The sequence below is a fragment of the Mesoplodon bidens genome, assembly GCF_964165515.1.
Source record: "Mesoplodon bidens genome assembly, chromosome: 19".
NCBI classification, from domain to species: domain Eukaryota; kingdom Metazoa; phylum Chordata; class Mammalia; order Artiodactyla; family Ziphiidae; genus Mesoplodon; species Mesoplodon bidens.
The window spans coordinates 17340116-17366110 of NC_138179.1; the positions used below are offsets into that span (position 1 = coordinate 17340116).

General features: G+C 53.9%; 3 protein-coding genes across 8 annotated transcripts in view; all 3 read right to left on the reverse strand.

Annotated features, from left to right (window-relative positions):
• Positions 1-1982: 1982 nt before the first annotated feature.
• Positions 1983-12105, reverse strand: SCARF1 (scavenger receptor class F member 1). Of its 4 annotated transcripts, XM_081220549.1 has the most exons (12): positions 11952-12026; positions 11617-11678; positions 11055-11156; positions 10722-10855; positions 9699-10224; positions 8237-8455; positions 7695-7823; positions 6795-6898; positions 6218-6338; positions 4810-4934; positions 4572-4718; positions 1983-3904 (listed from the first exon to the last, which is right to left on the reverse strand). In XM_081220549.1, exons 2-12 carry the CDS (start codon positions 11625-11627, stop codon positions 3045-3047), a joined length of 2478 nt encoding a protein of 825 aa, XP_081076675.1. In that variant the 5' UTR covers positions 11628-11678; positions 11952-12026; the 3' UTR covers positions 1983-3044. The 4 variants fall into 4 exon arrangements, with proteins under 4 accessions (XP_081076675.1, XP_081076674.1, XP_081076673.1 ...); XM_081220548.1 differs by lacking the exon at positions 10722-10855 and having other exon boundaries at positions 11952-12105; XM_081220550.1 differs by lacking the exon at positions 10722-10855 and having other exon boundaries at positions 3649-3904; positions 4572-4681; positions 11952-12105.
• Positions 12106-12292: 187 nt separating this feature from the next.
• RILP (Rab interacting lysosomal protein) lies at positions 12293-16534 on the reverse strand. Of its 3 annotated transcripts, XM_081220552.1 has the most exons (9): positions 16448-16534; positions 15594-16359; positions 15428-15521; positions 15236-15342; positions 14902-15147; positions 14504-14649; positions 14008-14130; positions 13240-13329; positions 12293-12997 (listed from the first exon to the last, which is right to left on the reverse strand). In XM_081220552.1, the coding sequence occupies exons 2-9, from the start codon at positions 15819-15821 to the stop codon at positions 12859-12861; spliced, it is 1173 nt and encodes a 390-aa protein (XP_081076678.1). In that variant the 5' UTR covers positions 15822-16359; positions 16448-16534; the 3' UTR covers positions 12293-12858. The 3 variants fall into 3 exon arrangements, with proteins under 3 accessions (XP_081076678.1, XP_081076677.1, XP_081076679.1); XM_081220551.1 differs by lacking the exon at positions 12293-12997 and having other exon boundaries at positions 13016-13329; XM_081220553.1 differs by lacking the exons at positions 12293-12997; positions 15594-16359 and having other exon boundaries at positions 13016-13329; positions 16448-16526.
• A 41-nt stretch (positions 16535-16575) lies between these two features.
• Positions 16576-25995, reverse strand: part of PRPF8 (pre-mRNA processing factor 8) — a 36494-nt gene continuing 27074 nt past the window's right edge. Inside the window, exons 26-43 of the mRNA XM_081220546.1 lie at positions 25733-25912; positions 25395-25530; positions 25110-25279; positions 24805-24934; positions 24544-24690; positions 24185-24345; positions 23689-23880; positions 22456-22693; positions 22190-22318; positions 21174-21287; positions 20916-21089; positions 20459-20652; positions 19502-19741; positions 19262-19403; positions 17659-17799; positions 17385-17524; positions 17077-17279; positions 16576-16906 (exon numbers count right to left, since the gene is read on the reverse strand). Of these exons, the coding sequence (XP_081076672.1) occupies positions 16752-16906; positions 17077-17279; positions 17385-17524; positions 17659-17799; positions 19262-19403; positions 19502-19741; positions 20459-20652; positions 20916-21089; positions 21174-21287; positions 22190-22318; positions 22456-22693; positions 23689-23880; positions 24185-24345; positions 24544-24690; positions 24805-24934; positions 25110-25279; positions 25395-25530; positions 25733-25912 (2986 nt within the window). The 3' untranslated portion in view covers positions 16576-16751. The remainder of the gene's footprint in view (positions 16907-17076; positions 17280-17384; positions 17525-17658; positions 17800-19261; positions 19404-19501; positions 19742-20458; positions 20653-20915; positions 21090-21173; positions 21288-22189; positions 22319-22455; positions 22694-23688; positions 23881-24184; positions 24346-24543; positions 24691-24804; positions 24935-25109; positions 25280-25394; positions 25531-25732; positions 25913-25995) is intronic.

Below are 25995 nucleotides of genomic sequence, written 5' to 3' on the forward strand. Positions count from 1 at the left end.
TATATGTTAATCCCATACTCCTAATTTATCCTTCCCTCTCTCCCCTTTGGTAACCTTAATCTTGTTTTTATGTCTGTGAGTCTATTTCTCTTTTGTAGATAAGTTCATTTGTATCATTTTTTTAGATTCCACATATAAGTGATCTCATTTGATATTTTTCTTTGTCTGACTTACTTCAATTACTATGATAATCTCTAGGTCCATCCATTTTGCTGCAAATGGCAATATTTCCTTCTTTCTTATGGCTGAGTAATATTCCATTGTATATAGACCATGTCTTCTTTTTTTAAAATTAATTAATTAATTAATTAATTAATTTGGCTGTGTTGGGTCTTCCTTGCTGTGCGCAGGCTTTCTCTAGTTGCTGTGAGAGGGGGCAACTCTTCGTTGCGGTGCGCGGGCTTCTCATTGCGGTGGCTTCTCTTGTTGCAGAGCACGGGCTCTAGGCACATGGGCTTCAGTAGTTGTGGCACGCAGGCTCAGTAGATGTGGCTCACGGGCTCTAGAGTGCTGGCTCAGTAGTTGTGGCGCGTGGGCTTAGTTGCTCCATGGCATTTGGGATCTTCCCGGACCAGGGCTCGAACCTGAAGTCCTAGACCACACCTTCTTTATCCATTCATCTATTGATGGATACTGACGTTGCTTCCATGTCCTGGCTATTGTAAATAGTGCTGCTGTGAACATTGGGTGCATGAATGATACCATTTTTTTTTTTTTTTTTGCGGTGCGCGGGCCTCTCACCACTGTGGCCTTTCCCGTTGCGGAGCACAGGCTCCGGACGTGCAGGCTCAGCGGGCCCGGCTCACGGGCCCAGCCGCTCCGCGGCATGTGGGATCTTCCCAGACCAGGGCACGAACCCATGTCCCCTGCATCGGCAGGCAGACTCCCAACCACTGCGCCACCAGGGAAGCCCGATGATACCATTTTTGATAGTTAAAAAACACACACAGGACTTCCCTGGTGGCGCAGTGGTCGAGAATCCGCCTGCCAATGCAGGGGACACATGTTCGATCCCCGGGCTGGGAAGATCCCACATGTCGCGGAGCAACTAAGCCCGTGTGCCACAACTACTGAGCCCACGTGTTGCAACTACTGAGCCCGCATGCTGCAACTACTGAAACCCACGTGCCTAGAGCCCATGCTCCGCAACAAGAGAAGCCACCACAGTGAGAAGCCTGCACACCACAAGGAAGAGTAGCTCCAGCTCGCCGCAACTAGAGAAAGCCCACACACAGCAATAAAAACCCAACACAGCCAAGAATAATAAAAAAAAAAAAGAAAAAAGAAAAAAATTAACATTATAAAAAAAAAAAAGAAGATACTTAACAACAACAGAAACCCCACAAACAAAAAACTTTTATCTGGGGAATTCCCTGGCTGTCCAGTGGTTAGGACTCTGCGCTCTCACTGCTGAGGGCCCAGGTTCAACCCCTGGTCGGGGAACTAAGATCCCATAAGCTGCTTGGAACAGCCAAAAAAAAAAAAAAACCCAAACTTTTATCTGTACAAAGAATTTAACTTTTTAAGAATTAAAAATGTTATTACTTTAGTTATATTTTGTGCATGCTAAAATAATGAGATATCACTTTTAACCTATCAGATTGGGTGTGGGAAAATAGATGCCAACATAATTTATGAGAACACAAAGCCATTCAACTTTTTTTGGAGGGCCAATTGGAGTAAATACTCAAATGTTTAATTTTCTTACCCCATAACCCAGCAATTCCACCTCCAGGAAGCTCTTCTACAGAAGACCTAGCACTGATGCAAAAGGAAATGTAGACCGAGTTGTCCACTGCATCATTTATTGTATCAAAACAATTAGAAACAACCCACATCCCCATAGGCAGGGGATGGTTTAAATAACCTGTGTTATTTCCACATGATGGAATCCCATGCAGCCATTTTTTATAAAAAGAGGTAGTTTTATATTTACTGACATCAAAAGATAGCCAGGTTATATCGTTAAGTAAAAAAGCAAATTGCAGAACAGTATGTTCTTTTATTTTCATGCGCACAGAAAAACATCTGAAAGGAAGCATCTAAACTGTTCATGAGATTCTCTGCACACTGGGACAGAGGGACTTGCTTTTTATTTCCTGACTGGCTAATACAAGTATGTGAGGAAAGTATTCAGAACTAGACCAACAGGCATTCCGGGAAAATTAAGTCTGGCCCCTCCCTCATCCCCCAGAATCCTCTGGGGAGAAGAGAAATCTCATTTTTACTCTAGACATGTCTATAATGTTAGTACTTTTTATTTTAACGAAGAATATTGCCTATTATAATTTTAAGTATTCAACCTAGTGAGAAAAGTAAAAAGAACGTTCACTGTAGAAAATTTGCAAATTATGCAAAAATTTAAGAAGAAAATAAATATCTGCCACAATCTCATCTCCCAGAGAAAAGTGCCATTTGATGCCTTTCCCTCAAATATCTTTTATGCACATACATCTTTTTTTTAAAAGTCTGTAAAACAGTCACAAAATAAACACAAAATGGAAGAATTCTAAACATGTATTCTGAGGCAAAAGGAATAAAATTTGTAAAAAGAAAACTTACTTTTTACACGTAGCAGGATAGTGTGAACATGCTCCCATATGAAATATTCTTACACAACCTGATTTATTAGGGTTGTTTAGGAACCTTTCATAAGGAAGAGCTCTTTAATTAATCTTTTAGCATCAAACATTTAGGTTGTTTCCCATTTCAGAAAAATGTTTTGCAAATGAAGGAAAGAATAGCCTTTGGGGGCAGACAGAGTACAGGACAACAGAGAAAAAGTCCCTGTAGCCATCTCTTTCCCCTTCCTGACCCCATCCTGTGGGGTCTCTGCCCAGGCCTTCCAGACCCACTCCCAGAGCACGGCCAGGGCCAGAGCCAACTGGCCTCCAGCTCTGACATGTCCCGGTGTAAGTGCAGGGGCTCCAGCATGTCTTTCCTGGCCCTGGGATCTTTTCCCAGCACAAAACACAATCTAATTCGGGGTAGTTCGGATGCCTAAGCACCATCCACAGTCTTCCCACTCACGAAATTCAAGGTCCTCAGGGCTCTGGTGGTCCAGAGATGAGTACGACATTCTCATACTGGGGCTCCTCCTGCCCTTCCTCGTCAGCAAGCTTCTGGGGATCCTGATCTAGGGGACCACCCTGAGGGACCAGCTCCTGGCCCCTCCCTGAGCTCTTGATGCCATCCCCGAGCCCCCTGGCCACTTCCTCTGGCCCAGGCCCTGCAGACTCTAAGGCCCCAGTCAGCTCCTCACTTGGGGCTGAGCTGGAGCTCTGATCAGCAGAGCCAGAGGCCAGCCCGGGGCTGCCCTTGTTCCGACTCAGGGCCCGGCGTGGAGGCTTGGGGATGGCACTCTTGACCTTGGGCTCTGCCTGGCCTTTCTGGAAGCTACCAAAGCGGCGGAGGACAGACCGGACAGGGCCCTCAGATCCCCGGGGTGTCCCTGCCAGCATGTAGATTGTGGTCACAGAGCCTGCAGTCTCCTGGACACTGCCCTCGATGGCTTCCACACGTTCAGCCACTGTCCGGCCACTAAGCGGGAGCCGGCGGCGGCCAATGGCTGAATCCCTGGGGCTGGCGGCACCTGGAGGGGCCCCGTTCATTTCAGCTTGCTCTGGGCCTGGGGACTCCTCGGCCTCCTGGCTTTCAGGACCTGGCTGGCCCCCCCGGGAGAGCCTCTTGGGCTTACGGAGAGGGCTGGAGAGCTCCCCGGAGCCTCGGCAACTCTGTGGTGCAAACTTGGTGCCTTCAGCAAAGGAGACCGATGGCCGCTTGGCCCGAGCTAGGCTGGAAGTGCGCGGGATGGCAAACGGCGTGGAGGCATCCTCAGGGGGAGGGAAGGGACCTCCGGCCAGGCTGGCCTCTGGTGACTCTGCTTGGGCCGCAGGGACCATCCCTGGCAAAGGAGACAGAAGAGCTTGGCCAAAGCTGGGCTGGCTACCCCAATCCATCCTGCTTACCCAGCTCAGCATCTTCTGGGAGGCCCCCCAAATGGGGCAAGGGAGAGGGTGAGGATGCAGAGAGGCAGGGGAAGGGCCTATTCAGGCAGATGCTACTGCTTCTACCTCTTTTCTCACCACCCGCCCTACTTCGCACTAATGTCACACTCTAACCATGGTAAAACTCCTTCAGTGCCACATGGCCATGTCCCTCTTACCTCTGGGCCTTTGGGTATACTGTTCACTCTTCCTGAAACATCATTCCCAACTCTCCCTAACTTTCCCAGGGCTAATTCCTACTGATTCTGCCAGGCTCAACTCCAATAACACTAACACCGAGACATCCTCCCTGACTCCAGTCATCCCTGACGTGGCTGGATTCCGAGCCCCGACTTGCATGTCCTCCATGAAAGCAAGTATCACTCTGTCCCACATGTGTCTGATGACTGCCCGCCAGACGACAGGCTTGGGGAGGAGGAATCTATCTTGTTCTTTACTGCATCCCACTGCCAGGAGCTGTGAAGGGCATGGAACGGGCGCCTGATACACGTTTGCTAAAGGAATAAAGGAGAGGCTGTGATGAGCAGGACTGCTCAGGGGCTGAGTGGGCTGTTTGGGGGCTACCTTCTTGGGGTGGCACGCAGTAGGCAGGACCCTCGTCCTCTTCTCCAGACTCAGGATCAGTAGAGAAGGAGTCGTCCGAGGCCCAGCCGGCCGAGGGCGGTTCGATGAAGCTGTGGTTGAAGGGGATCTCCGGATCATGGTGCGAGACTGAGGCGGGAGGGGGGGGCTCTGGGTCAGGCGCAGAGCCCCAGGGGAAGCCCTGTCCCCTTGCAGCCCCTGACCCTCAGCACCCACTTACCTGTCACCCAGGGAAGCTTGTGGCTGCTGAGGGAACCGCAGGGCAGCGCAGAGCCCAGGCTGGAGGTCAGTGCCCCCCAGACCTGCAGCTTCATCCTGGACATAGCGGTTCCATCTCTCGCTGGCCTGAGGGCACAGGAGAGTCGTCAGTGAGGGAGACCCCGGTTGGGGCGGGATGGGGGCAGCAGAAAAGGGCCAGGACCATTCTGGTCCCGGGATTCGTGTGACAGAGTGACTGTGTCTACTTCAGTGACTCTCTATGACTACAGAGTAAAGTCCAAACTACTGACCCTGAGATCTGGGCCTGTCGCAGAGGGCAGCGTGGCTCCAGAGTCACGAGGCAGCAACTGTGGCTCAGACTTTGCCTCTCTGGGCCTCAGCTTCCTCATCCATAAAATGGAGACAACTGCTATATATCAGAACTTTTTTCAGGACCCAGCACAGCACCAGCTACCTGGTGGGGCTGCCCCAAAATGCAGCAGTGTGTTATTATCATCGCAGCTGAGCCCGGCTCACCTATCTTTCTGGAAGTGGCACCACCTCCAGGAAGCCCACTCTTGTCCCCGCCCCGAAGCTGGAAGTGACAGCTTCAGTCATTACCATTCCTCAGACAGTCTGTGCACATGTCCTGGTCTTCCTGTGAGGGGCTTCTCCCCACCTCCAGGCTCTATGCCCCAGGGTTGCGGGGAGGCTACTGGGTCTGCTGGTCTGAGGATGCCCCACAGCACAGAGGGGGACAGGATCAAGGGGTAGTGCGTGAACTAATAAGAGCACACAGGACAAAACAAAGAGTCCAGAGAACCGGCCACGGGCTCTGCGCGTGCCAGTGACTAGCTGGGTCACCTTGGGCCTGTGTCCTCCTGGGAATTGAGAATGCTAATCCTCCTGCCCCCACGTGCCCTGCTCCAAACCTCCATGCTGCTGTGAGCCTCCAAGGAGCTGAGAAGTACGAAGAGATTTTGTAAAGGAGCAAAGCCCTGTGCAAGGAATATTCCCCGCTTCCCTACAGCAGCCCGCAAGCTCAAAGCCCTCCTCGCCTCTCCTTTTCTTGAAAAGCCACATTCTCTGCTAAACCACTGCTCAGGCTTTTATGGCACTCTCCCTTCTGAGGCCTGGTCTCTTCCCCTCCCTGCCCAGAGCTGTCCCGTTGCTTCTACCTCCTGCCATCCTGGTGCCCGGGGCCCCCTGCTCACGCGTGACTCAGAACCTCCCCCACTGAAGGCTTCTGAGGAGGGCAGATGGCTGACCTGGTGTCTCCAGGCCACAGCCACTGCCAGCTACCTCGTTACCTCTGACCTACGTGTGTGACAAGGCCAGCCCATCCCCACCCCTGAAAGGAAACCAGATGCCACCTTGCTTCCACCCATGGCCTGAACTGTGGAATCGGGAAGGAAGGGGCCAGGGTTCACCTGTCCTTGGGATCCAACCGGGCAGCCCAGCAGCAGCAGGCACAGCAGGCGATGGCCAGGAGGAGAAGCAGCAGAGGCACAAGAATGCCCGCAATGAGGGCGGCATCCTGACTATGAGATCCTAGGGAGAGCCAGGGACGGGCAACTATTCAGGGCCATGTTGTCTCCCATACATCACGTCTCATCTCTAGCTCTGAATTACCTACTCTGGGCCCCTCCCACTCTTCTAAGAGATGTAGACTCTGCTCAGCCTGGAGGCCGCCTCCTCCAGGCAGCCTCCCCACTGGTCTGTCCTCTCCCGGTGGTCCACGGCCTGTTCCGCAAACTCTTGCCCTCAGGTCTCGGGCCTGATGAGACATCCCAGTGTCCAGCCCTGTCCGCTCACTTCCTGGGTGCTAGCCTGGACAGAGGCTCTGTCACGTCTTCAGGGGGCCCCAAAGCACCCGTACAGATTTCAAGTGAAGGGAACAGCTCTGAAGGGGGCCCAGCCTCTCTGGCAAGTGATGAGGCCCCGGAGCCCATGTAAAGGGCCACTCTTTCCCCGGTTACTTCTCCCTGTACCCTCTTTCCACCTTACCCAGCTGGCAGGCCCCAGAGACAGGGTGGCAGTTTCCCTCCGGACAGTCACAGGGAACAGAGCAGTTGTTTCCATGGAAGCCAGACGGGCACGAAGTGTTGCAGCTTTGGGGTGACAGGAGAGACAGGCTGAAGGCTGGGTGAGAAGGCATGGAGATAGGCAGGGGACAGGGGAGGGTAGATTTCTGGGCACTGCTTCCCACCCCCTGCCATACAGACTTCCCTGGATGATGCCCACGCAGATTCCTCTGACCTCTCAGCCACATTCTAAGTACCCTTAGCAGTGTTTGGGAGAATCCCTTAGCCCCTAAGCCCATCTTCCAGAGAGACCACCCACAAACTGCCCCCTGGCTCCCAGGCCCCCCAGGGTGTAAGCCACAGTCAGGGCCCACCTCTCATGATCCTCATCCCTTGCCCACCTGGCACTAATGTGAAGTAAGCTAGATGCCAATGGAATCCAGAGACACTTCCTCAGGGTTTGGAGGTCTGAGCCACCCCCAGCCCTGCCCCTAACTCTCTGGGCCTCGGTCCTCTCCTCTATAACATGAGGTCTCTTCCAGTTGATACTACATTCTATCCTACAGGTGGGAAAAACGTGACATTGGAAATAGTGACACTGATTATGTTTTTACCACCTGAAGACCTTAGGGAAACAACAATGGGGTTTGGCGCCCTCCTCCTAAGTAACTTCTAGTTCAGGAGCCAGGCCTTTTAGATTAAGCGTCACTCCGACCCTCCTTTGGAAGATGCAGACCCCACAACAAGAGGAATAACTTCTTAGTTATGAGGACGCTGGGTGGGAATCTGGGAGATGGAGAAGCCCAGGGAGGGAGGTTTGGGAAGCAGATTGCACAGAGGCCTGACCTAGGCCCCTGCCTCCTTCCAGGGCCCCAGTCCTCACCTGGGCCCCCAGTAGCCAGCGTTGCAGACACACTCCCCAGTCACAGCATCGCAGGCACCCCGGACACAGGTGGGGCAGGTAGAGCCACAATCCTCCCCAAAGGTGCCAATCGGGCAGGGGTCTTCACACCTGAGGTGAGGCAAGACTCAGAATGGGGAGTAGGGCAGGCCTGGACCCCACAGAGGGGCCTCACCCATGTGCCCACACTTGTAGATTCAGAGACCCAGCTGTCTACTTTTCAGCAGTGAAGCTCAGGTGCAAACAGGGCCTTGAATTTGAGGCCAGACCCAGTAGGTGACAGACTACAGATCCCTGGACGAGAAGAGGGCAGGAAGCCTGAGTGGTGAGGGAGCTGGAGGAAAACCGTGCCCAGGGCCCCAGCAGCACCCATCTCTCGCACCTCAGTCTTCCCCAGGAGGCGGGCCCCCAGGGCTGTGTGAATGTATGCGTTGTGGGAGGAGGCAGCTCTCCCTGAGGGAGCCGCTGCGGGGAGGATCTAGAAGGAAGGTATACCCTCACCCTGAGCAGGCTGGCCCCCTCACCTGGGCCCCAGCCAGCCAGGGTCACAATGTCGACAGTGCCCGGTGTCTGGCTGGCAGGCCTCCCCAAGCCGGCAGTGGGGGCACTGCTGCCTGCAGCTCTCGCCGAAGGTGCCAGGAGGGCAGGGCTCGTGGCACTGAGTCCCATTCCAGCCCGGCTCGCAGGACTCGCAGCTGCCTGTGTCTGCAGAGCATGGCTCATTCTGCTTGCAGTGGCCGCAGCTGGGAAGAGAAGGAGGACATGCAACGCTAAGAGAGCCTCCCAGCGCCAGCTGGGCCCCTCAAGCAGGTCTGAGCCTCAGCTGCCCCATGTTGTACAACAAAGAGGCTGGGCAGACTATCTCTGTGGGCTCTAGTAGGATTCCAGCCCTTTCTTAACCCCCGGTTCTGAGCCCCACCCTTTCCTGGGTCCCAGGGTCACCAGGAGCTCCCAGCCCAGCCAGGGAAGCCAAGTTACGACCTCAGCCTCTGCTTGCCTTCTGCCCAGTGTCCCCTCCTCCCCTTTCCCCCTTCCTCCGTTCCACCCATGCCATCTCGGAGGTCTGGCATGAGCAGTCCTCAGTAGTGTACCCTCTATGCCATTTTATGCATTATGAAAACGCATAAAGTGTGTTTTCACCACTAGAATTTTATCTTACATTTTTTCCAGTTTTATTGAGTTATAATTGACATACAGCACTGTATAAGTTTCAAGTGTGCAGCATAATGACCTCCTCACTATATATTGTGACATGATTACCACAAAAAGTTTAGTTAACATCCGTCATCTCATATGGATACCAAAAAATGAAAAAAAAAGTTTTTTTCCTCGTGATGAGAACACTTAGGATCTACTCTTTTAGCAACTTTTCCAATAAGGTTTATCTGGTCTTAATATCTCATTGATCCTTACTTGAAGTTTTTCCCTCCAGAGACTTAATTATCTGGGATCACGTGCTTGGATTAGACTCATTAGTAGGGTGAGGAAGGGAGTTCATCAAATCAATTTAGCAGATCCTGACCAGTATTAAAAAAGAGAGAGAGAGAGAGAATAGAAAACATTTCGGTGTACATATGTGTGTTGTCCGGTTAAGTTTTTACTTCAGTTAATATATATCGCATCATATATTATATATGATGGGAGGTAAAACATTTCTTACTGTGGGTGGAACTGGTCAAAGTTTGAAAGCCATTGAGTTTCAGAGGGACCTTGTAATCCTTTTGCCACAATGTTGATTCTTTATCTGTTTCTACGGCTTGCTAGTAGTAGTATTTTGTTTAACAGTAAGCCGATGAAAGTGGTGGGCGAGGCTGGACTTTAGGGCGTCGAGGGACTCTTTTCCCCCTCTCACCCCATCCTTGTCTGTTTCTGCGCAGCGTTCTCCCTGCGCCGCCGGCTCATCCCCTTTCCCTCCCGTTCTCTCCCCTTCCTTCTCACGCCCTCCTCCCTCCCTTTTCTCCCGCATCCCCCGTTGCCCCGGCTCACCTGTCGCGGCACTGCAGCCCGTAGCGGCCTGCGGGGCAGGGCAGCTCGCAGCGCGCGCCGCGGAAGCCGGGCGGGCATGTGCACAGGCCGGAGGCGGCGCTGCAGCGGCCGCGCACGCACTCGCAAGGCTGCCGGCACTCGGAGCCCCACCAGCCGGGCCGGCAGGCGCAGCGGCCCGACTCCTGCGCGCACGGCGAGCCGTGGCAGGCGCAGCGGAAGCTGCAACGGCGGCCCCACCAGCCCGGCTCGCACAGGCAGGAGCCGGTGGCCTGATCGCAGCGCGCCGCCGCCGGGTTGCACTGGCACGGGCGGCGGCACGTGGGCGACCACCAGCCGGGCTCGCAGCGGCACGCGCCGGTCTCGGGGTTGCAACGCCCGTGGGGGCCGCAGGCGCACGGGAACTCGCAGCGGTCGCCCCAGCGGTCGGATTGGCAGTGGCACACGCCCGTGGCTGGCTCGCACTGGCCGTGCGGGTGGCAGGCGCAGCTCTCCCGGCAGTCGGGGCCCCAGTACTGGCCCGGGCAGCCTGCGGGGTGGGAGGAAGGGAAGGGGGTCAACGGGCTCAGGGTCAGGCACCACGGATCCTCGCCCTGCACCCCCTTCCACGAGGAAGAGGTGGGGGGCCGGGCCCGCCCTCCAAGAGCCGGGGACAGCCTGTCCTCCTGGGGCACAGCTTACTTCCTGCCCCAGACTCTGAACTACACAAATCCTTACCACTGGCCCAGCCTCCCACTTCCACATTCCAAAACACACTTAAAGATCACGAGTGGCAAAGGGCCTTGCCCAGAGTCACACAGAAGTGGGTGTGCCTTCATTCACATGCCCCTCCTCCCTCTCATTGGGTTCCCCCATTGTGTCTTCCCCCGCCTGGATGCTGCCCATCCGGGTCGAAGAAGAAGCCACATTCCCCCCAGTGTCTCCTCTCAACCCTGACTCCTAGCCAGGCTGCCCTCTGGCTAAACTGCCCACCAACCCCTCTCCCATGCCCCACTTTCTGCCAGAGAGGGAGGACATTCCAGTCACCCTCCACACGTGCATACGGTGTATGCGGGGGAGACCAAGAATGCATCCATTCTGCAGTTAACGGGGATCCACAGCATCTTTCCGGAAGTTGAAAGGGAAGATGAATGGCCCAGAACTGAACCTGTGGGAGGGCTCTGTGGATGGGATAAAAACCAGATGACTCAGGACATCCCCTTAGAGTGCGTCACTTCCTGTCTCGACCTCAGTCTCCTCAGCGAAGCTTGGAGGGATTCTGGCCCTGCTGTTCTAAGATGACGTTCCTACATGCTTTGCCTCCCCTCTCCCCCAGTCCTGCCCGGCAACCTCATCCCCCAGGAGAGACTCAGGACTCACGGGAGTTGCACCGGGCCCCGAAGAATCCAGGTTTGCATCGACAGAGGCCTGGTTTCACACATACCTCGTCTTCCCGGCAGACGTCCAGCCCCTCGCAGATGGCTGAAAAACACCCCACCCAGGTTGGAAGGACTGGGGTGCGGCCAGGGGACACTCTGCCCCTCTCACTGACTCCCGGTGGCCTGCCCCCCTCAAGAGCTGTTTCCGGGCTTCCCTGGTGGCGCAGTGGATGAGAGTCCGCCTGCCGATGCAGGGGACATGGGTTCGTGCCCCGGTCTGGGAAGATCCCACATGCTGCGGAGTGGCTAGGCCCGTGAGCCATGGCCGCTGAGCCTGCGCGTCCGGAGCCTGTGCTCCGCAACGGGAGAGGCCACAACACTGAGAGGCCCGCATACCGCAAAAAAAAAAAAAAAAAAAAGAGCTGTTTCCCCAGGGCTAGGGGGTTGGGTCACAGCATAGACCCTAGCTCTAGGGCTCAGGAGGGCAAACAGACCCCAGGAGGGTAGGAAGGAAGGGTCACTGGGCTTCCTTCTCAGGTGGGGGGTGCATCCTGGCTACTCACGGGTGGTGCATTCTCGATCTTTCTGCATCCAGCCTGGGCAGCACTGGAGCTCAGCAGAAGGGCTGTGGGGCAGAGAGGGGTCAGCCGGGGGGCAGCCTGGCTCCGCAGGTGCATCACTGTCTCCCTGAGACACGAGATACCGCCTCAGCCCCATCGGGCAGGCCTGGCCAAGGGTCACAGCCCCCGTGTCCCCGACCCCTTCCCGCTCTGTCCCTGGCCATCCCACCATCTGTCCCCACTACCCACCACCCTCCAGGCTGTCCCCGAGCCCCTCTCGCTTTAGCCCCTCTTTCCTCGTGTCCTCCTCCCTCCCATCAGACCCCCAGAAGACCCACCTGCTGGCCATGCAGACGTGCCGCCCATTGGGGTCCAGCTCAGACCCCTGGGTCCCCCGAGTCCAGAGCAGCAGCAGAGGGAACAGGAGCCCCAGCCCCATGGCGGCCAGTGCAGTGGGAGGGCTTGGGTTAGTCTGGCCCCCACAGCTCCCAACCCCCTCCCTGCTTCCTCCCAAGGCTTTTCCTGAGGAAACCAGGCCGGAGGGGCGGGCTGCCCTGAGGCACCTCCCTGAGAGGGTGGGCAGGCGCAGAGAGGACCAGACAGCAGAGTACTGAAAGGAAAAGGAAGGCCAGTGGCGAGGGCTGAGCGGGGGCTTCAGGGTCTGGTCTCAGGCTGGAGGGGGCAGGAAGATGAGGCTGAGTTACGGGTACTGGGATAGGCGAGGGGGTGAGCCACGGGTGTCCACTAGGTCACACTCCCCACTGGAGGTCCACGCTGGGAGAAGCCTCCCCAGCCAGTGACAGCCAAGGGGAACTTCCTGGCAGAGCTGGGCAGGGGCAGACCACTGACAGACAGACATGGAGCAGTTTCTGGGTGTCACGGGCAGTTGCTTTATTACATCAGCTTAGGCCATCCGTACAAACACCTGGGAGGGAGGTAGTCAACTCTCCATTGCATGGATGGGGAGACTGAAACGCACAGAAGCAGCTCTTTTATCTGGCCCCGGAGGCTTGGCACAGAGATACAGGAAGGAAGGTAGGTTGAGCTCCCCGTCACACCCCGGCTCAGGCCAGGGTTCGAAAAGAGCCTGGGGAGGGCGGGGAAGGAGGGAGCCCTGTCCTCATGTGAGGTCACACATCCACCCCCAGACAGACTCCGAAGTCAGGCAGGCCTCTGGGGCAGCTGAGACCCCAGACGAAGATATTCATCGAGAGCAGAGCAGGGCCGGTCAGGAGTTGGGGGCTGTCAGGCTGCCCACAGGCTCCACGGGGGTGGCTGTGGAGCCTCCTCTCCTCCCCGTATCTCGCTGGTGGCTGCAATGCTGGCCTCAGCCTCAGCCTCAGCCTCAGGGGCCTCTGTTCCACCCCGATGCCACAGGCCCAAGCTGGGGGGAGAGCCAAGAGGTGCTTTGAGCCTGGATGCCAGGGAGGCAGGGGGTGCGGTAAAAAGGGGACTCAAGAGGACAACAGGGCAGCATGAGGCAGGGGGAGGTAAAGGGGCCACCAGAGGAGCGGGAGGGGACGGGCATGCTCAGAGCTCAAGGTGGCTGGGTGAGCCACAGTGGAGCGCGAAAGGTGGGGTCCCTCCACTCCCACCACATTTGTCCTTCCTCTTCCCCCAACATACAAACTCTGTATTCTGGACTCAGGGGGTGGGGGCTGGAGGTGGTCTCCCTTATCCCTGGAGAGCAGGAGCCATGAGCCATCCTCATCGTCACTGAGGCAGAGGAGAGAGGAGTTGTGAGGGTCATTTGTCAAGGCCCTGAGGGACAGCGGGACTCCAGCTATGTTCAGCCTTCTGTGCAGCCCCCAGGAGCAGGCAGGGGAGGACAAAGTGACTTCAGGGCCCCCAAAGCTGGGGAGAAGGAAAAGCAGGGGAGACGGAGGACAACTAGAGGATTTTTTTCTTTTTGGCTGTGCCCCACGGCATGCGGGATCTTAGTTCCCCGACCAGGGATCGAATCCATGCCCCCTGCAGTGGAAGCACGGAGTCTTAACCACTGGACCGCCAGGGAAGCCCCCTCCTAAGGCTTTTATTTTCTAGCCTGACACACAGCAGGCCCCTGACAAGACTGCAGATACAGCCTTACCCATCTGAGGACAAACAGATGCAGCCAAGACAAGAAACCGAAAACTGACTGTGGAGAAGCAGAATTAGCAGGTTTCTTCAGCAGGATGTACGGGGAGCATGGCAGGTGGGAGCAGTGCGATCCAGAGAGAAGGGTGGTGGGCTCAAGACGGCAGGCTCAGGGGATGACCAGGCCAGGTTAGGTTCTAGAAGTGACTAAGCTAGGTGACAGGCTCGAGGTGTGACTAGATTGGGGTGACAGGTACAGTCTGAGGCAACAGGCTCAGAAGGTGACCAGGCTCAGTGGGAATGGAGGCAGGGACTTACCTGCTCTCTGCTTCCTCTGGGGTCCCTAACATCTTGGCCTTGATCTTCTTTCGTTGCTTCCTGATAGCCACCTTCATGGCTTCGAGCAGAAGCCCGGGGACCCGGTGGTCTGTGAGCAGCTCCCTACAGAGGAGGGGAAGGGGCAGAGAAAAAGCAGTGGGGATGCCAAGAGTAGGTCTTGTCCCAAGTACCTGTGCATGTTGTTCCCCCTTTTGGAAACACTCCGCCTTGCTAACCCGCCGACTTTAGATGTCACCCCTCCTAGGAATACTTCCTTGATGGCTGCTGTGACCCTTTGCAATGGCCCATCCCATGTGGAAGAAGTTCCAGGAGGGCAGGGGCTTTGTGATTCTCGTCCTTCAGTGCCCAGCACAGTGCCCGGCACACGACAGCGTGGATATATCGATGACCCAAAGAATGAGGAGGGTGAACCAAGGCCTGGGAACAGGTGCAAGTGGTGCCCCCGAGCCTCCCGACCCCTGTCCTGCGCCCTCACCGCTGGAAGTAGGCCAACTCCTCCTTCAGCAGGAACACGTTGGCTTTGAGCTCATTCCTCTCCTGAAGGATCTGTTCAACCTCCCCTCGACTGAAGCCGCACTGCCCTACCTTGGCGGGGCGTCCTGGCGGCGGCAGGGCATCCGCCTGCGGAAGGACAGGCTTGGTCAGGGGGGCGCCTCGGCTGGAGAGGGACGCTAGAGGGTGACTGGCAGGGAGACTTGGGAGGCCAGGGTGCTACAATAGATGCCAGACCGGTGCTCTGGCTGAGACTGGGGGCGGAGGCCGGCTGGGGGCGCACACTCGTGCCACCTTCCAACTTCTCGGTGGCCCTAACTACGCAGCACAGCAAACCTTTCCCGAGTGCCGGACCGGTCTCTGACCTCATCCGGCACTCACCCGGTCCTCAGGGGTCCCCGGGGCTCCTGTGCTCGCGGCTGCCGTCTCGGGCTCCTGCCTCTGCTCGCACCCGGGCGCCGCGGCCTGGCCCTGCGCCTGCTCTGGCTCGGGCTCCAAGGTCGCTTCGCGTCGCCGCTCTGATTCGCTCTCGAGGTCCCGCGCGGCGCGCAGCTGGCTTTGTACTGCGGCCAGCTTGTGCCGCAACTCCGCATTCACCAGCAGGAGGCGCTGCAGCTGCTCCTGCAACTGTGGGCGGAGCAAAGGGGGCTGGTGGGCGGGGCGCCGGAGGGCCGGGAGAGCCCCGCCCCCGCACGTCGCCCCGCCCTGCCCTCACCGCCTCCGTCTCCTGGCTGCGCTGCCGCAGGTCGCGGTTGTGAGCCCGGAGTTCATCCCGCTGGCGGTCGGTAACCTCCTTGAGTTGCCGCAGCAGAGCGCGCTCCTCTGAGGAAGGGTCGTTCTCAGCGGCGGCCCGCGGGGAGAGGCCCTGAGCCTCCCCGCCCCCGGGCCCCGGCAGGCCCGCACTCACCCTGTGGCCCAGAGCGCAACTCTCTGCAGAGGCGCTCGTTCTCCTCCCGCAGCTGCCGCAGCTCGAGTTCGGCCTGCTGCGCGGATACCTGCAGCTGGAGAGGCCGCGCCGTCAGGGCCGGGCCCCGCCAGCCCGCGGGCGGCTAAGGGAGGGCGCCGTGACTCACCGAGTCCGGGGCGGGCCCCACGGCCGCCTTTTCCAGGAGCTCCAGCGCCTGCACCACCAGCGGCACGAGCCCGGCCGCCGCCTCCGGCCCGAAGCGGCGCGCCAGCTCCTTCAGCTCATTGCCCAAGGCCCCCGCTAGGTGGTACACGAGCTCCGCAGCCGTCCCCGACCCCGCGGCCACCCGAGGCCCCCAGTAGTGCGCCCCAGGCCCCACTCTCCTGGGCTCCATGTCCCCCGAAGGCGACTAGGACTGCGACACGCTCCTCCCCGCAACTGGGGAAGGAAAAGGCCAACCAGTCCTGGCCCAGGAAGCAGTTTAGGACGGTAGAGGGCGGGGTAGAAGCGACAAGGGAGGAGCGATTAAGGGAAAAAAGCTGGGGAAGGAGAGTGTCAGTGCCCTGTTCCCTGTCCTGTTCAAGCCCCCAAGGTCACAGGAAGCAGGACAGCCAACTTCCAGCCAGGTGTCCAGGAGCTGAGGCTCAGGGCTGTAAGTGGTCACTTTCGACAAGCCCTCCCCACAGTGCCCACACCAGGCTCCACCCCTGTGTCTGGAGTCATGGGGCCTGACTTGGCTGCCAACTCTCCAGGCAAGGGGTGAGAGGTAGGAGAGCTGTCACTGGCCTCAACCAGAGGCAGCCGACTGTCCAGCCATGTGCCTGTTTCCAAGAGAGACTGAGAGTGACACAAAGCTTAAAGGGCTAGGCTGGGCACCACAGCTGCAAACTGCTCCGAGAGATGTTGGAAAGCGGTGAGTGTTTCCAAGTATTCTGGAGGGAAATTGGCAAATGTCGTCATGGCAGAAGGAGTGTGAAGGCCCAAGTCCCCTTCAGTTCTCTGAGTTTAGAGCATATTTACCCCCATAGCTCCTGAATATCAGGGGGACCTCAAGGATCAGTCCAGCAGCTTGCTGTGAACAAGTCTGGCCTCTGCCATCCTTACACCCAGAATTCGAGCTGAGGGAAAAAAAAAAAAACCTCAAAAACTCCTATTTATACAAAATTTATTATACTTTGTTCAGAATTACCAGTCACCACGAGGTCAACAACATAAGCACAAAATAGAGGAAAAAGGGGCCAAGCTGCTGAATGTCCCCAGCTTGTCTGTGAGGGTCAAAAGGCTCTAGCCTCTGGGGAGTCTGAAGCAGGAGGCGAGGAGACAACTAGGCATAGAGGTCCTCTCGGTCCGCAGAGTAGACCTCGCCCTCCTGCAGGAGAGCAAAGTTGAGGAAGTGGGAGGGTCTGTGCACCTCGTGGTAGAACTCTTTGGGGTTCGCCAGCTGCAGCTCATACTTCATGTTGGGATCATGCCGAACACCTTGGAGTAGAAGGAAAGGGCCAGTGTTGACAAGGCCCACCTGCCTCACCCTGCTGGGTCCTGGACCATCTCCACAGCAGAGTCCGGCCCCAAGTGCTACGGGTGATGGCCTAACCCCAAGGCCACCTTCGTGTGTGCGCCGCCACCTCCCCACGCCCTGCCTCACATACCCATAAAGTTGTAGTTCCACGAGGACTGGGCAGGGACCATAAAGAAGCCAAGGAAGCGGTCTGACAGTAGCATCTGGACCCTCTCGTAGTGCGAGGGTAGGTAGCCCTTGGGGTTGTTGCCCTTGTCTGTGTTCTGGCGGCCCCATTCATAGCCACTGGGGGTCAGCTTGTAGGCTGTCAGGGTGCAGGAGCCTGGCGTGAAGCTGGAAGAGGAATGAGGACAGAGTCAGCGCTCAGGCCACCGCTCCTGGGCCCTGGCCTGCAGTGCCTGCCCCATCGTACTTCCACCCAAGGCGGCCCAACCCCACCTGCAGGTGATGATAATGGTCTTCTCGCCATCCCAAGATGGGTTGTCGGCCATGATCTTGGCATGAGTGGTGACATCCTGGGGTGACAGCTGGGGGGACTCGTTGGGCTGAGTGTGGATCCAACCTAAGGGTTCCATCTCCTATGGGTAGAGCAGTGAAGCGCTATTTAGAGCCCCGTCTGCAGACAGGAATCCCACCCGTGAGAGTAACACCCCTGCCTTCCCTCTACCGCCTTGAGAGCAGAAAGCCCCGGTTCTCCCACACCCCCGCTAACCTTGAGGTACTCATGCTGGGGCAGCTGGCCAGGCAGGTGCACAGTCTGGTGAGTGCCCCACTGGGGTACCATCACGATGCAGCGGATCTCCTTCACCTGGGGGTTATCTGGTGGGCTCACCCCATAGAGGTACCCTGCAATCTGGAGACAAGGGGGTCAAGAGCCAAAGAGATTCTTAGTACCAGTCCAGATTTGGGGCTGTGAGCCCTGTGTTTAATCCCCTTCTCCAAGAACAAGGACAGAGTTTCTCAAAATGTGGCCAGAATGTCCTGCATCAAAAACGCCTGGGGGTGCTTATTCAAAATGTTAAACACGGACCTCATCTCAGACTTATCACATCAGAATCTCGAGTAGGGTCCAGGAATCGGCACTGCTCACACATTCCCCAGTTGATTATTTAAGTATTTAAGTACAGTGTCCATAAACAAATGAGCACACAGGCACAGAGCTCATGCATTTCCACAAACTGAACACATCTATAAAATCAGCACTCAGCAGTACTTTAAATTTTACATTGTCATGAACAAAGTAAGAAAACTTGTGTTACTATAAACTCACCCAACACAGGATACTAACAATCTTCAAATTCACCAAACTGAGGCCACAAGTTGGTGTTTTATAAAATATGATTCTCCCTGATAACTAGTAAAGTTGACCATCTTTTCATATATTTTCCACCTTCGGTTCCTTTTCTGAACTACCTTCATACTCCTTTGCCCATTCTTCTACAGTTATCTTTTATAAAAATCAACTTCTGAGAATTCCCTATTCTAGATCCAAACCCACTATATCTTAGAGTTACGCAAATATTTTCTTCCTGTTTTTAGTTTGTCTTTTGTGGTACCCTTTGTCACGCACAAATTATTAATTTTGTTGTTGTTTTTGTTTTTTTGGGGTACGCGGGCCTCTCACTGTTGTGGCCTCTCCCGTTGTGGAGCACAGGCTCCGGACGCGCAGGCTCAGCGGCCATGGCTCACGGGCCCAGCCGCTCCGCGGCATGTGGGATCCTCCCGGACTGGGGCACGAACCCGTGTCCCCTGCATCAGCAGGTGGACTCTCAACCACTGCGCCACCAGGGAAGCCCACAAATTATTAATTTTGATGATGGCTTTGTGTCTCGTTTAAGAAGGTTATCCTAACTTTAAGATGATAAATATTTTCTTCTAATACTCTACTACAGTTTAGTATTTTACATTCACATTTGTACTCCACCTGGATTTGACTTCGGTTAAGTGCTATGAGGCAGGGATCAAGCCTCCTTTTGCTGACTGTTTCAGTATCATAAGGCACGCTTAATCCCACAGATGAAGTGGGATCCTCAAGTGATACAACACATTTATTATATACACATGAATCTGTTTCTATATATCCTCTTCCAATAACTTCTAGGCCCCAAATACATCATTTCTCAGTTGCCATAGCTTTATGTTTGGTATCTGGTGGGGGCCGAAACCCTCCTCCCTGCTTTGGCTATCCTTGTATAATTACTCATCTATCAATTTCAAAACCAGCACCTCCAGTTCCAGGAAATCTCAGGGAAGTTTTAGGCACATAAAATGTTTGGCACACACTGTGGCCTAGTTGAACAAACATACAAACATACTTGGGCCCGAAGGTCAGATATGCAGATAAACTTCTTAAGCACATTCTTGGGAAGAATATAGGTATAACCAGTCTCCTTGATGTCATCAGATGAAACATAGATGTGATTGGTCCTTAGGTGCAGGTTGGCGGCAGAGATGGCCCTAAAAACAGGTAGGGAATGTTGGCATTTCTCAACTTAAGCACCTCAGGTAGTACCAGTAGGCCTTTCCATCCCTACCCCTCTTGCCCCTTATACTACCTGACCCTCCATTCAGTCTTAGATGAGAAAGTCTGGGTCTCATAGTTGCTGGTGGTAGAGGTGATGATTTCGTCACCATGCTTGTTGACAGTACGAGTCTGGGTTGCAGTCAGCTGTGACTGTTCCTTGGTCTGCTTCTCAATCTCAGCTATCTGCTGCCGCTGCTGTGATGGTGCCGAGATCTCCATACCCAGGATGATGTCTCGAATTTCTGATTGTGTCAGTGATGCCACATTCACACTGTGGGGACAGTGTGGGTCACACCACAAGGATCCCTTCCCCTTGGTCATTTATGCCCCAATGGCAAGGTATAACTTGGTGGGACAGGGGAGCCCATACTCTGACCCCAGATAATCTTCAATTGACACTTGAAGTGTGAAGTGGAAATACACTAATACGGACAAGATTTGTCACATCCCAGGCTGGCCCTGTGCCTGTACACCTTTGAGCCATGCTCAAACCTGCTCAGCATCCATACCTCCCACTTTTCCTCAACAAAATGTGCCCTGGAACTGGGAAAACGGAAATGCTAGAACAAGTTCTCAATCACAGTTGGTGTGTCTGCACCCGTACTGGGTGAACATTTTTGGTTGCCAAATGACAAGGAAGAAGAGAGAAGGAAGGTGTGTGTGTGTGTGTTATTAGCTGTGGTACCTAGGGGTCTGGGATGTTAGAACTTCCTGTAATGTATGGACAGTAAGGAAACGCCCTGCTCAAAATGGCAACAGTGCCTCTGCTGAGGAATAGCGCCCAAGTGTCAGCCCGAGCCCTGAGACATGGACACTTCCTATACCATCTGAAGACACTGCCTACCTACCTCTCCTCTATAGGCATCTCTAGGACAATTTCTTGAGAAACTTCTGAGCTTAAAATGTTGCAAAAAACCCAGAAGGCATATACTGAGCCACCCATTTTACCCTTTTTGGATCTCTCATCTGTATCCCCACCACTGCTCACTTGTTTTTCTTGCCATAGTCAGCCAAGATAAGGTCCTTGAGCTGCACCTCCACCTTGATCCACTCCTCGTCAGTCAGAGTGGGCCAGATGTGGTGTGGTTCTGTGATCGTAGTCTTGTCTGGCTTCAGGATCACCTTCGCCCGGTCGTTGTTCACATGCAGGGCACGCAGGATCAGGATGAGGCGGGAGAAAGCCTGGGGAGAGACGTGGCAGCATGTCCTTCCCCCCTCCTCCACCCTATCCTTTCAGGAGACCCAAGAACCCACTTCAAACCCTACGGTGCTCCCCTCACCATGAGTCAACTTGATATGCAGAGTCACTGGACCATGCACAGGCTGAAGATGTGAAAATGGCCCCATAAGAGGCCTGTGGGAAAAGCTAAGGCACAGGACCTTCTTGTGACCCCAAACCCACTCCTCTTAGAGTGACCCTCCCTCCTCGTGAGGGGGCTTCATACCGTGTAAGATGAGATAGTCTTGAGCCAGTCATCATAGAGGTTAAAGAGAACCATCTGCGGCTCAGTGGCTTTTAGGATGAGATCCCCAAACTTTTCCACCTTGAGACAAGCCTGGAAGGGGAGCTGGAGCTCTGATCCTTTGATCACAATATTGGGGAAGTCCAGCAAGTGCACCTGAGTCAAGATCAAGTCCAAGTTTAGAAACAGAACCAGCAGGTCTCAGCCCTCTTTCCTTCTACCTCATTCACCACCTCTCACCTCCAATGGATCGAGCATGCCTTTTCTGGTGACAATGATCTGCTTGGGCTGCTCCTCCACTGGCAGAGATCGGATCAGGGCAGCCACCTCCTCAGCTGTCTTCCACTTAGCCAACTAAAAAGCAAGAGAGAAGAACATGGAAACTGAGTCTCCACCCTCCCAGGTCAACTAGAACAAAAAATTCTAGTCTTAAAACAATTAGACTATGTTTCTATCACACACTGCTATTGAATGTTAGGTACTTCAGAGGTATAGAAAAAACGTCCAATGGCCTTGCCCCAAAGGGTGTCTCAACCTAGCTGGCCAGACAAAGTTCACACAATACCACAAGCTAGTATTTGATTATATACACGCTATGTCAGGGACAAAAGAAATTAAGGCTAAAGGTCATAAAAAGCTGCACAAATAAAGAAGTCTTAAGGGATGAGTAAGACAGTGATTAACAGAAGAGAAGAGTTCATTCTAGAAGCAAAGACCTATAAGCAAAGCCACAGAGGTGGAGATGCTCATCAGGGTTTGGGATATCAGGATCCTGGACTGACTGCCAGAGGAAACACGCTACAGAGGAAGAGGAACTGTGGCTGGACAGGTTACAGGCCAACCAGATATTAAGCAGATATCTAGGAAACCAAAAAGTTAATTCAGCAAAAAGAAAGGGGCTACCAAAGGCTTTGAGGAGGAGGTGAGATTTGGTGAAAATGACATTTTAAGAGTGCTTGTTCCCTTTAGAAAGATGATTTTTCATAGCCCTCTTCAAGACAGGTTAGAGATGGGAGAGTCAGGAAGCAGAGACACCAACTCCTAGGTAATGAAGGACCTCAAATATTCTTGGACCTCTTATAGAAGAACACTTCCCAAGTTAAGTAATTCAGGAAAAAAGTTTAAATGAGATGTCCTAAATCTTACAAAGAGAGAAACAGGAGATTCTCTCTCTCACGTACACGCCCCCCCCCCCACATACCAAAGAGTAAGAGGCAGCAAAGTTCTACAGCCTCTCTACCCTTTCACATGCTCACCTGCCCCAAACGCTTCTGTCCAGCCCACACAGATGTGTGAATTATCTTGAGAAACAGCTGCCCTGTGCGTGGGTTGAAGATGAAGATGGCCCCATTGATGGGCTTGGTGGTCAGGTTCCCTTCAAAGGTCTAAGGAATGATTACATCAGTTAGCACAGTCTAGACACAACCAGCCCGCCTTCCTCGCAATATGTACACACTTGCCCGGCCACCCTCCCACAGGCATATACAGAGCCCCACACCCACATGTTGCATCTAACTCTCACCTTATGGATAGTCACTCTGTAGACATTCGTGTCATCCACAAACCAGATAATCTGGTTGGAAAAGAGCTCACCATAGTTCTGAGAGGACAGATAGGGCTCAGTAGGCTCGGATGAATAAAGCTGCAGCCCTTTACGGATCCGTTCACGTAACACATACAAGGCAGGGTTTGCCTTCATGATCTTGGCCATGGCCTGCTGTATGAGGGGCTTGCTGCCAGGGAACCAGTTTCCATAGGCACTGTGAGGGTGGAAGAGGCAAGAAAGGTTAAGACCAGGCTGGCAGTCCCAGGAACAAGGCAAACTGCAACTCTACAGAGGAAGAAAAGGCTGTTGGTCAGGCTGAGAATGAGTGCCTGCTCGTGTACGTAGAGGCAGGGAAGAAAGAGTCAGTGACCCCAGTGGAGGAAACGGCCAACCTCACCTCACCTGGGCAAACTAAAAAAACACGTGTATACTAAAGTACGGGGCAGGGGGGAAGGATAAATTAGGAGGGTGAGATTAACATATACATACTACTATATATAAGATAGATAATCAACAAGGACCTACTGTATATAGCACAGGGAACTCTACTCAATACTCTGTAATAATCTATATGGGAAAAATATCCTAAAAACAATAGATATATGTATACATATAACTAAATCACTTTGCTGTACACCTGAAACTAACACAACATTGTAAATCAACTATACTCCAATGTAAAATAAAAATTAAGGGACTTCCTGGTGGTTCAGTGGTAAAGAATCCGCCTTACAATCCAGGGGACGCAGGTTCCATCCCTGATCCGGAAACTAAGATCCCACGTGCCACGGGGCATCTAAGCCCGTGCGCCACAACTACTGAGCTCTCACTCATTCCTTAGACCTGTGAAGGGAACTTGACCACCAAGCCTCTCAATGGGGCCATCTTCATCATCGAACCTCAACTAGAGAGCCTGCATGCCGCAAACTACAGAGCCCACATGCTACAACTACAGAGCCCACGCACTCTAGAACCTGCGCACTACAACTAGAGAAAACCCGCACACCACAACTAGAGAGAAGCCCATGTGCCACAACAAAAGATCCTGTATGCCTCAACAAAGATCCCGCGTGCTGTGACTAAGACCCGATGCGCCCCAAAATAAATAAGAATAAATAAAAAATAAATCTTTTAAAAATAAATAAATAAATACAATAAAGTGTGGGGCTGATGAAAAATATCAATACATGCTTCTGAGCCTCAACTTACCTATGCAGGTTATAGGCCAGGTCGATGGCAATGAGCACACCTGTGGGCGAAGGGTAGATACTCATGTTGTCTGTGGTGTAGTCCAGGAACTTGGCCCGGGCGTAGCGCTCAATGTCATGGGAATCATAGTCCCCCCAGCGCAACTGGATGTCAATCCAATACTTCTGAGTGGTGGTGCTGTCCATCACATCCCTGAGGGTGGAAAGGGGTCAGGAATCTAGGCTTCCAGGAAGACAATGGCACAACCAATATCCCCAGAACCACAAGCACTCTCAACCACTACGTCTAAATCTCAAAACCAACCCCTCTGCCTGTTCCAGATCAGCAAGACCCATCAGAGAATTAGCAGACCTGGCTGAGGGTGTTAAGAGAATCAGGGGTAGAACTTGTTTCAAGTTAAAAAGAAAGGCAGCCAGGGACAATTTCTAAAGTAGTTCTGCTAGAATAGTAAAACTAAGCTTCTCAGATGCCTAGGGCTGGGTCGTAAGGCACTTACTTAGAGTCTGCCAGCAATGAGGGCCGGGAGACATTCCACTTATAGGAGGCAAAGAGCAGGATATCTGCACAGGAAGAGTTCATCTTATAGGACTTTCGGGGGTGGATTGTCTCCTTTTGTACTGTCTCAATTTCCAGTGCATCCAGTTCCTGATCAAACACCTGGAGGCAAAGGTGGAAAGGTTATGACTAGTTATGGAAACCCACTTAGAATGAGGGCTTATAGAACTTAAGATAATGTGGCACCTGGGACCACAACAGAAGTCTCATCCTTGAAGCTCTGAGGGTGGATTTCCCATACCCAAAAGAGAGAGCTGACTTGACTTTTTGTGGCATCCTCTCCCCTCAATTCTAGCCCACCTGACACAAGTCCATAACGATGCTCTCGTGGATCTTCTGCCACAAGTGAGCTCGGAAGATCTGGATGAGTGAGATCTTCAGTGTGGGGATCTTGCCGTGCATGAAGATACCTGTCAGGTCCAGCTGCACCTGAAAGCCTACGTATACCTGACAGGAAAAAGAGAGTGACACTAGAGACCGAGACGTTCTCAGGACATAATTAAGGGAGTAGAAACTCTTGTTTTTAGCTTCCCATCTCCCATGTCTATCAATCACACTCACGTTGGCTCGGTTGATGGTTGGGGACCACCAGAGGGTGAATCTACGATTGGGAATCTGGTTCAATCCTGATCGCTGAGCATTGGTTAGTTTCTTCCACTTCATAGACTCCTCAAAACCACTGGCCTTCTCCCTGGGAAGCAGAAGAGACCAGGTAAAGTGACGTCCTGCAATCCCCCAGAGCACTGCTGACCTCCTGGGGTGGCTATGTGGGAAACACCACGGTAGAACACAAAAGCACATGGGGGATGAGCTCAGAGGGCTGTGACATGTGAGAGGTCACTGTAAGGGGAGAACAGAATCCTCACCAGAAAAGCCCCTCCCAGGTAGGGAAGTAAGTGCCCTTGAAGAGAGTGTGTTCCAGAATGCCTTCCACACCACCCAGGGCCTGGATCATGTCCGTACGGTAGTTGTTCAGGTTCCAGAGCTTTCCATCATGCCGCTGGTGTGTCCACCAAAAAGGGTTCTGCTTCAAAACCTAGATGGCAAGGTAGGTACGGTGAAGCTTCTGGGTGCCCACTGCCCCAGGTTCCCAGCATGGCCACAGACTCCCCTAATTCAGGGAAAATCTCTCCACTATCCCCTCCACGTACCTGGTACTGCTTAAAGTCAGTGCGGACGCGCCAACCCTTATCATAAGCCAGTGTGTGCCGGTCCTTCTGGAAGAGGGTGTTGATTCGAGGAATGCCACGATCCCACGAATCCTCTAGATCTTCTAGGGTCAGTCGTCTGCCAAGGAAAAAAGACCAAAGTTAAACAAATACTCATATGAAGAGTCCAGCATTCCTCCCTAGCCAAGGATAAACAGGGTCAGACACACAACCTACTTCCTTGACCCCATAAACACACGGCATGCTCTACTCCTGACCTCCAGGCAGGGCTCAAAGGTCACACCCCTCAGCAGGACTGCTATGCCCTCCTGGATGCCCACCTGTTCTGCGCAATGGCCTCTTGTCTCTTGAGTGCATACTCAGCCCAGACCCGCTGAGAATCGATGAACTCACTCTCCCAGGGCTGTATGTAGCGATACAAGTTAGGAATCAGCTGGTCTTCTTCATGGCTCATTCCTGAGCGAAAGTGTGTGATACCTACATCTGTCTGCTTGGACCACCTGTGTGGGGACACAACCAAGATTAGAGAAAAAATAAAAACTGAAAATAAAGAAACATCCCCTTCCCTCAGGGTCTAGCAAGA